The sequence below is a fragment of the Nansenia antarctica genome, assembly GCF_963989245.1.
Source record: "Nansenia antarctica genome assembly, chromosome: 7".
NCBI lineage: Eukaryota > Metazoa > Chordata > Actinopteri > Argentiniformes > Microstomatidae > Nansenia > Nansenia antarctica.
Window position 1 is genome coordinate 50,331,402 of NC_137677.1, and position 10,053 is coordinate 50,341,454.

General features: G+C 43.5%; 2 protein-coding genes across 3 annotated transcripts in view; both read right to left on the minus strand.

Annotated features, from left to right (window-relative positions):
• The window catches only part of tfg (trafficking from ER to golgi regulator), a 20,208-nt gene extending 13,984 nt beyond the window's left edge, over positions 1-6,224 (minus strand). For both annotated transcript variants that reach the window (XM_080535568.1, XM_080535567.1), the window contains exons 1-3: positions 6,089-6,224; positions 3,997-4,210; positions 3,252-3,335 (exon numbers count right to left, since the gene is read on the minus strand). In XM_080535568.1, coding sequence (XP_080391694.1) covers positions 3,252-3,335; positions 3,997-4,180 — 268 coding nt within the window. In that variant the 5' untranslated portion in view covers positions 4,181-4,210; positions 6,089-6,224. The remainder of the gene's footprint in view (positions 1-3,251; positions 3,336-3,996; positions 4,211-6,088) is intronic.
• Positions 6,225-6,528: 304 nt separating this feature from the next.
• On the minus strand, positions 6,529-9,389 carry jagn1a (jagunal homolog 1a). Its single transcript, XM_080535682.1, has 3 exons — positions 9,298-9,389; positions 8,078-8,175; positions 6,529-7,731 (listed from the first exon to the last, which is right to left on the minus strand). The coding sequence occupies exons 2-3, from the start codon at positions 8,164-8,166 to the stop codon at positions 7,269-7,271; spliced, it is 552 nt and encodes a 183-aa protein (XP_080391808.1). The 5' UTR covers positions 8,167-8,175; positions 9,298-9,389; the 3' UTR covers positions 6,529-7,268.
• Positions 9,390-10,053: the final 664 nt, after the last annotated feature.

Here is a 10,053-nt window from a genome sequence, read left to right on the forward strand (position 1 = left end):
CTCCAAGCTTAACAGTTGGCAAAGTGTTCTTCTCTACAAATGCTTCACCATTTTTTCTCCAAACATACCTTCTTTGGTTGTAGCCAAACAATTACATTTAGGTTACATCAGTACAAAGCACATTGTTCCCAATAGGCTTCAGGTTCTCAAGGTTTTCTTTTGCATACTTCAAACGCTTAATTTTGTGTTGAGGTCGTAGGAAAGGCTTCTTTCTGGCAACTCTGCCATGTAGGTCTTTGTTGTTTGGTACACTGTATTGTTGTCCTGTGAACAACTAGACCAGTGTCTGCTACTTGGTCTTGGTCTTCCAGATCTTGCCTTGACTTCAATTGTTCCATTTATTTTCCATTTTCTGATGATGTTTCTAACAGTGGAAATGAGTAGTTTGAAACAGTTTTTTGTAGCCTTCTCCTTGATGGTGGAAGTGAACTATCTTGATTCTGACATCCTTGGACATGGAGTTACTTCAGAATATATAGTTCAACCCTGGAAATATATTCACCTGACTCATTGAAGCCCTAACGAGTAAATCACCTTGGTCTGGGCCTTAGTAATCATCTTCTCCAAAGGTAACAAAGAATAATCCAAAAGGGTACCCAAACTTTTGCACAGGGGCCTTTTCCTTTTTTATCATTTAAAAATGAAAATAAAAAGAAACCTTGCTTTAAGAAAGGTATCATGTATAATTGTGTAGCATTTAGTGTTCAGGTTTGTAACAGACATTTAAACCAGGGGGTGCCCACATTTTTGCAGCCCACTGTATGGTCATTACAGTGAGATCAGTAACAACAAAAGCTGTATGCGTGATAAACAGTGGCAACCTTCTGTTCCTAGAAGATGCATGGCTATATTTCTGCTGCTCATCAGGTCTGTAAATGCTTTTAATGCAGGTCAGGTATGTGTGTGTGTGTATATATATATATATATATATATATATGTGTGTGTGTGTGTGTGTGTGTGTGTGTGTGTGTATGATGGATCTGTCCCTGTTCTTCCAGCCTAGTGATCACACCTCTGGTCTGGGGCTCAGGGAGACTGGAGGGGGTTGTCCATCACCTAAATGAATCCCACTGATGTTCCTCACAGGCCTTAAATACAGCAGCCCGGCTGACATACCCAAACAGACCGGCAACCTCATCATCATCGGATGACAGTCTGGAACCATGGAATGACAGTTATAGCAGGAGAGAGTTGGGCAATAGGGTACGGGGGGTGGGGGTGGTGGGAGGTTGTCTATCACTCTCTAATGTTAATGCAACCACTAGGCCCAGATTTCCCATGGGTCAACAAACATGACCCAAACCACAAAGAACTTCATTACTCTCAAAACTCCTGGAGCATTACTGTACAGAGGTGAGCTGCTTCCAGAAACACTACAGGGGAGCTCCCAAATCCCCAATGTGAGAGTGGAAATTAGATTCCGTCGTGTGTGCGTAACATTGAGCAGAGACTTGAAGGAAGGTCAGGAGGTACTGAATTGAGACATGTAGCGCAGTTCTTCCCTCCCCGCTTCCCAGTCCCGGGGAACACATGTCTGGAAACGTCGGCTCCACGTGAGGTCGCGGCCGCAGCCATGTGCGGACGCTCCGGGGCTCGGCGTTGAACGCTTGGGACGGAGCGAAATATCTGTGAAAATATAAATGTTTCTTCTTCTCCCTCTTTTCTCTCTCTCTCTCTCATTCTGTCGTTCTTTCCCGCCGCCCCCTCTCTAATAATAGCGGGGACAGTGCAGCACGCCGGACCACTCTAATTGGGAGCAGAGCACAGGAAATGACATCATGGAGTCTGTTGGCATTGGAGATGAAAGTGGGAGGAGAGGAGTGTGTGTGTGTGTGTGTGTGTGTGTGTATGTAAAAACGCATGGCTGACATGCTGCCCGACCGTAAAACAGAGATAGATCCGTACCACATGACAAATGTGCTGTAGTTATCCAGTGAGATCACAGACCACAGGACTCCAATTCCAGACTTGCACACATGCCTTAGGGCTTCTAGCTTTAAGCCGAAAGACTCTTGGCAGATTCATATTGGATGTCTGAACCTGGTTCTGTGGGACTGAAAGATCCAATCTCATGAAAATCAAATGACATGAATATAGGCCGTTGGTTAATCCTCCTAAGCCGGGCTGGAGATGACACAGGGGATAGGGTGGAGGACTAGAGGATAAAACCAGTCTAGCCAGTCAAACCAGTCTCTCTATGAAGAGCGTGTGAAGAGTTTTCTGTTCTGTTCTATTCTGAAAAGGCATCACACAGTAGGTCAGTCTTTCTGTCTGTGTCCTCTACCCAACACACCCATAAAACAAAGCCTTTAGTGGCAAGATCTGAAGCGCAGGTGCAGCCTCAAGCTTTGAGTAGGGCAGGTGAAATAATGAGTTGAGCGAATGGGTTTCAAGGTTATAGCATGTTGTTTCTGTCTATGGCTAAATCTGCACAGTCGCTAAAGCATTCACCATTCCAGGTACGGCACAAGGTGAAGGACTCGGGTTCAATGTGTTATAACATGGGACTAGACTGCCCTCCAGTGGCAAGATGATGTACATTGGCATTTACTAGGGTCCTGAAAAGTTCATTTTTCAAGAATAAATCAGAGCACGTTAATGGCTTATCAAAGTAGACAACATTTAACTATTAGTGTGTACAGTTTAAAGGAGTCTGTTGGAAATCTGCCACCACAATGAAATTCATTGTGAAGTTCCGAACAACTGCTGCTGCACTAAATGTAATAATATAACTCCCCGAAACGGACTTGCAGTGTCAGACATTAACTGCTGTGTTTCTGCATGTGCGCATGATTCTAAGAGGCAGCCACCAGAGACAGAAAGGTGAAACTCCCCTAGAACACTCCTAGGAAGTATTCAACGTCACTTAAGGAAAATCCAGGCTTATTTTGATTTGATGAAGTTTCGGGAGATTTATTAAAAAATCCAGCCAAAAACAAGCCTGGATTTTCCTTTAGCAACGTTGATGGAATACCCACCTGGCCGGTAACACCATGTTGATTTTTATAGGATTGCTACCGATTAAACATAGTCATTATAACCATTAGGAAGCTTTTAGAAAGCTTGAATGTTCCATATTGCACCTTTAGTGAAAATACCACCGCTCATCCGTGATCAGACTTCGCTGAAGTGCTGGAGCTGAAGAATATCAAATATAGTGCAAAAAAGCAGCATCCGCACACTCAAATCTGTGCAACATTGTTGTTTATTGCGAGCTTGCTATATTGCACATTTAAAAAGGTGAAACTTACCAAACAAAGTGAGTTTGAGTATTCTACTGCACTGGATGGCGAAGGAGAGGTCCGAGCTGTCAAAAATAGTGATGAGGTCATCGTCTGCAAGAGGAGAACAGAACAGAACACAACATTTGACAAAGTGTGCTTCTATCACTATAGGGGATGGTGCATACAGTACATCTGAGTGTTAGATGGTGGGATATCTAACATGCTCCTAATTGTAAACAAAATGAGATGCAAGTCTATCTAGTATCAGGGTTCCCACACCTTCTGAAACATCAAATTCAAACACTTTTCAAGGACTTTCAAGACTCAATTCCCTCAAATTCAAGGACCCAACACGGCATAGTTTGAGACAGATCTAGATGAGAATTTATATAATAGGAACTATCCGCTCACAGACAACAATTAAAAGAGAGGCTTTTGAATGTAGAGGCTTGAACACTAGATGGTCTCTTGCCTTTCTACCAATATATTGTGAAATATGTCTAAAGTTACTGTGTTAAGTTAAGCAATGTGACTTATCTACTATAATTACAAATTATTATTTTATTTTTTTTGAGAGAGAGGGGAATTCAAGCACTTTCAATGACCCATGTCTATTTTCAAAAACTTTTAAGGCCTTGATTTTTTTTCCTCAAATTCACAAACTTTCAAGGATTTCAAGGACCCGTGGGAACCCTGTAAAGCAGATCTAGTCAAGTGTGTACCTGACAGTTCTAGTCTGGTCTGGTCTTCAGGCCCAGTCTCCTGCCCTTACCCTCGTCCTTGTATTTGATGGTAACCTCGTCGTTGCTCTGCAGCTTCCCACGGAACACACGTTGCATCATCAGCACCAGCTCGTCGTAGGTGATGTCCTCATTGTGGATGGGGATGCGTCTGATGTCATCACCCAGCTGGGCTTTGATGATCAGCTTCCCACTCAGGTCCAGCTGTCCGTTCATGGTGCCGTCCGCCCTCTACTGCTCCCGCCGCTGAGGGGGTAGGAGGAACAGGATTTAACATCGCCAACACACACACACACACACACACACAGACACAGCAGGTCTGATTTAACTTTATTTAGCACTAAAACACTCCACACACAGACTCCCTTTCTCCACAATCTCTCTGGAGCAGCAGGCCACAAACAAACCTTCGAAGAGATATAAGGCTGTGTCCCGTACACAGGACAAAACATCCCTGACATAGTGTTTTTTCGCTTGTGTATTAGTCCCATTAAGAAACAAACAACGGTGGATTCTCTCGTTTCCTTTGCAATGACATGACATCCAGTCAAGGCTGATACACAGTGACACTGATAACCAAGTACTCCACTGCGCTCAGATTCATTTTTCAGTTAACCATTTAGCAGACGCTTTTATCCAAAGCGATTTACAGATTACAGGGACAGTCTCCTTGGAGTCATTTAGGACTAAGTGCCTTACTCAAGGGCACACTAGTGGGCCTAGATGGGATTTGAACTCATGACCTTCTGGTCACCAGTCCAACTCATTGTCTCCTAGGCCACCACCGTCCCAGATGGGTCCACTGCTCGGTACAACGCCTACTACTGTAGAGTTCCACTCGGCTTCCAAAGTCTAAGGTTCAGATATGACATGACCTGGCGGACTAGGTAGTAGGTAGCTAGCCTACACTCTGGGGCCTGTTGTTATAGGTTTCCTCAGAGACTTTGGCCTGTGATGCATACCAAATTGATATGGTAATTGATAAGGTAGAGCTACCACAATGTGTCTAGTCAGTGGATCTTCTACACATTGCTATTGAATGATCAATGAAAAGGCCTAGTGAGTCAATGACAGGGAAGAACATGGAAGGACTGAGTGAGTGAGTGAGGCAAGCAGGGAGAATGCTTCATCATCTAGCTGTCATAAAAACAAATCCCTTTGAATTTACCCATCACCAGCCTGTAAAGCAATCCGAGTTTGTAGGGGACTAGCTAAACAACTGTAATGTGATTAGTTCCATCTACTTTAGAATCTGTCCAGCTAGATAGCAAGCAAATGATGACAGTCTCTGGCATAGTAAACAATTGATACTAGTATTAGGTCAGAAGTGTCCAGCTATCAGACTAGGGCGAGGTTTCGGGGCTTTGCATCATAATTGACACTGGCATAGCTATGCTAAGTTTAGCTCGTTAACTAGCTAACTAATACTTAGAACATATTCTCATCCGTCATTTGTAGCTGGCTTTCTAGACAACAATTACACGGTGAATAAAAACCAGTTGCCTTCAACTACGGCTCACGTTATTATGACGAATAACAACTTGACAGCAGGCAGGCTATCTGCTTAGCTATGCTAGCTATTCTTGGGGTGCGTTCGTAAATACGCTCTGGAAATCTGATCAGCACCCACTGAGTGCCTCTTGTCCAATCATATTACTTGGCCCCCTTTGTGAGGTTGAACCCAGCGTGCGCTCCGGCGCTCTCAGAGCGAATGTACGAACACAGCCTTGAAATAAACACACAGGCCATTTTCCTGTGTCACTGACAGGACGTAGAACCATGCCAAATACAGACCAGTGTAAAACTGCTATTGAACGGTGGAATGTTGAGTTCCTGCTAAATAATCCACCCCCCATTTTTAGCAATCTCTTACCGGTGTCAGATAATTCATGTTTATCACGAAGGATGTAATAGGATTTAACACAACCCGTTGGTTTATTCATTGCAATTCTACTTCTGTGTAAAACACGTAGATAAAAAAAGATGTACCTTTAGCATCACCTGTTGTTATGAACTGAGTAGGTGCTAGCCTAGCCTAGCCTGACAGATTGCTGTAACGTAAAGCGTGAGGATCTGTTATTACCAGCATGAACATCACCTTAGAGAGAGGCTAACTTGTCCCACCTGTAACTGAACGACTTGATCCCTCCGCGTTTTCGATGGTTCTCGCAGGACCGTGCCAGTCAAAATGTGTACCCGGGCCAGAGAGCACAGAGTCCCAGCCTCACACCAGGAAGTGTCACCGCTCGTCGACAACGTCAACCTGTACGTGGCATTACAGCGGCGCGCAGGCGCAGTGGTCAAACTAGTTTGGCACTGGATGAATTTTGCGCATCAGCTGATTTTGCTTAGGTCTACAGTCGCATTAATATACAATGTAATTGCACATTATATAAATGCCTTAGACTTTCTCAAAATTGTGCATGTCAAACATAGTGAAATAGGTTCTCACAAAAATGCAGTTATCAACCCCCCCACCCACCCAGCAATCAATCAATGCATCACAAGATAAGTAACAAAATAAAGACCACTAGAGAATTCAATATCCAATTTTTATTGTTGGTTAAAACATGAGCGAGGGGAAGACTATGGACGGCAAGCACTACGACATACAAAGTAAGCACAACAGGACATTAAGAAATCAGAGGTAAACGATGAGAATAAATATGAGCACATTGCAGGGCAAATCAAAACCAATTGGTAACAGTCAGACACTGTGCATTGCATGTAATGCTGCTGTAGCAACCCATCTCTGTTGATCACAACTTGAGTATGTGTGCATGCGCATGGCAGTGTTTTTCAGTTTTTTAACACCGGATATCTAGTCATGGAAACTACTCCAGTCCTCATTCCTTTCCCATTGAGACAAAGAGGCACATTCTCTATACTTTTTCTCTGTGACAAAGTTAACATTCTCTCTATGAAGGGCCGCATTCATTTGTTTCAGTAAACTCTGGATCTCAGAGGGAATTTGTTGACTCTTGAGCCCGGGTAAATGAGAGAAACGCTACTAGCTGGCCCAGCTGAAGTCAGACATGGGTGGTTAGTCTAGTGGTTAGGCTCATCACATATGGCAACAAGTAGAGAAGGGGGTGTCATTATGGCAGCAGGTAGAGAACTGGGTCAGAGGAATATGTTAGGCAGTACATTTTGTGTGGATGAGATTTTTGGGGGGGGATATATGACATTGAGATAACATGAGGTCTAAAATAAATAACAGAGCATCAACATACACATGTTTGTATCCAAGACATATAGAAATAGCAAAAACACAGTTTGTCCCAGTCACAACACCCTCTCTGAATTATTTCTTCTTCTTCTCCTGAGTGGAGGTGAACCATGCATCTAAAAGCTTCTTGCTGTAGTAGATCTGCCAGGCATGTACCTGCACAGCAATTACCAACACCAGGTACATAACGGTCACTGCAGAGAAGCCGAAGATAAAGCGGTAGGCCATGCCGTGTCGGTAGAGCTGCTGTGCCACGGGGAACATCTCCATGCTGCCATATATCAGTGGTGCCACAGAGAACAGCCCTGAGCTGATCATGGAGATCACCAGGTAGCTGATGTTGTTCTTGGGTATTGAGAGGCTACTGAAGAGCAGTGGGAGGAGACTCAGCAGGTAGGGATACTCCCATCGGTAGGGCATGGCCACGGTGTCGTGTGACACAAGGTTGAGGTGGCTGACTGTCACCTGGGCTGCTGCCAGCAGCCAGAGCAAAAAATGGACAATGTTCAGCTTTCGGAGCTCCGACTTTAGAGAGGCACTGGAATACAAGAGAAGAAAGATGCTGTATGTCATCAGCACATGACATTTCCCCCATTTTCTTTACCTCATCTGTACGGATGATGAAAAGTGGGTCCATCAAATGGCCTATCCAGTGTTTTTAAATCAGTACAGACAAAGCCATGGAGGAGAGGATGAAATATAGCCTTTACTGCTGTTCAGTTATACATAGTGTCAGCACAGACTGTTCACTGACATGTACACTTTTGTTGAATATTAGAGAAACTTGTGAGTGACAGACAATCAAACAATTAGACAGACAGCGAGAGAGACACACAGACAGACAGCGAGAGAGACAGACAGGCAGGCAGGCTTGTTTACTGTACCTCATCTGGTAGTGTGACGCCACCTTCTCTCTATGTTTGAAGTCACTTCCATCAGTGCCTGCAGCTCGAGGGCCAGCACGAGACGTCATGGCAGATACCTGGGGGGTCATTTATAAAACTGTAAGGTTGCGTAAGTACGAAAGGCAGAACGTTTACGCACACAAATATTCTGATTTATAACAGTGCGCACGCACGTCACGACTTTTTCTTTTTTGTGTGTGCAGTCCAGGTAATTCTTCATATATAATACGGGAGAGGTATTTCTACATCACATTTTCACGCCAAGTTAGTTTTTTATAAATCCCAAAGCTTGCGTAAAAGTGGCGTACGCCTGCTTTTTTGCGTACGCAACGTTTATAAGTGTCCCCCCCTGCTCACTCAAAAAACACATATTAGCATATACAATTATACACACTGAATCAGAATCTGCACTGCAATTAAGTAATTACATGGCCAATTCAACAAACATGATCGGATCAGTAGGCTTTATGAGTTGTAGCTAGTGGGCTTAACATTACAACAGCATTTCGTGAGCTTAGAATGATAAGGTTCTATCTCCATTTAGAGTAGTTCAGAGATATTGAGCGTCAATGTTTTTACATTCCATATGTTTTGTGAGATGGAACTTTTGTATTTTATGAATTACTAACTAAAAAAATGCAACATTTTAAAAATAACACCACACAGGCATTAATAAACACCTAATGGATCAGATTATGTAAAAAACTCAATTTTGACAAAAAATTGAGATAGAACCTTATAATTCTAACGTCACGATTTGTTGAAATGTTGGGTGTAAAAGATTTCAAGGCGTATGTATGCATCATACATGGCTGCAGTATCCACCTGCCCTGATTGCAGACGAGGCAGGTCAGAGGCTGATAAACTGGCACTACAAATGTACACATCAACTAGTGTACCAATACAAACTAACCACAATAGCAATCGATAGTTCAAATTGGTCACTCGTGCAATGCAAGAAATATTCTCGTAAGAATGACATTTCATAAGTTTATGGATCATTCTATGCCCGGTCATCATGCTAGCCAATGCTAGCCCGTTCTAGCTAGCTGTAGGTTATTCATTCGTAGCCACCAGGTTAGCTAGCATGTATCATATGGAGCTATACGGTCACTCAAGGCAGATAATGAGTAAATTGACTTTTATTTAGAGCCAGATATCTGACCTTGCAGTAATGGCTAAATGAACATTGGACTTACCTTTTATTATTTGTAGATGAAATCCCCACTCGTAACCAGGCTAGTTGAACACACAACACAGCAGCTGCTCGAGCGAATGGGTGCAGGGTGGGAGACGGCACATCGTCTGCGGGCTGCGCGCATGCGCTCTCTCTCTCGCTCTTCTCTCTCTCTCTCTCTCTCTCTCTCTCTCTCTCTCTCTCTCTCTCTCTCTCTCTCTCTCTCTCTCTCTCTCTCTCTCTCTCTCTCTCTCTCTCTCTCTCTCAATTTCAATTTAAAGGGCTTTATTGGCATGGGAAACATACGTTTGCCAATGCAGGTGTGAAGATAAAAACTAAAACTAAATGTAATGTAATGTACATACAATTAAAGGCATAGTACAATAAATAAATGATTATATATGTACAGTGACAGTCTTATGGTGGTTTTATCTCTCTCTCCCTCACACACACACACACACACACACACACACACACACACACACACACACACACACACACACACACACACACACACACACACACACACACACACACACACACACACACGTGCACGCGCGCACACACACACACACACACACACACACACACACACACACACACACACACACACACACACACACACACCGAGGGAGATTGACCGTCATCTTACATTTCTTCCATTTTCTAATAATTGCGCCACCAGTTGTTGCCTTCTCACCAAGCTTCTTCCCTATTGTCCTATGTTTTTGCCTGTTCAAGTTCTTACAAGTCACCAACGTGGTCATATTATTGACAG

Coding starts and splice junctions, on each gene's coding strand:
- jagn1a (XM_080535682.1), bottom strand. CDS start 8,166: ATGACGTCTCGTGCTGGCCCTCGAGCTGCAGGCACTGATGGAAGTGAC. Junction 7,732..8,077: donor GCGTCACACTACCAGATGAG/GTACAGTAAACA, acceptor CTTGTATTCCAG/TGCCTCTCTAAAGTCGGAGC.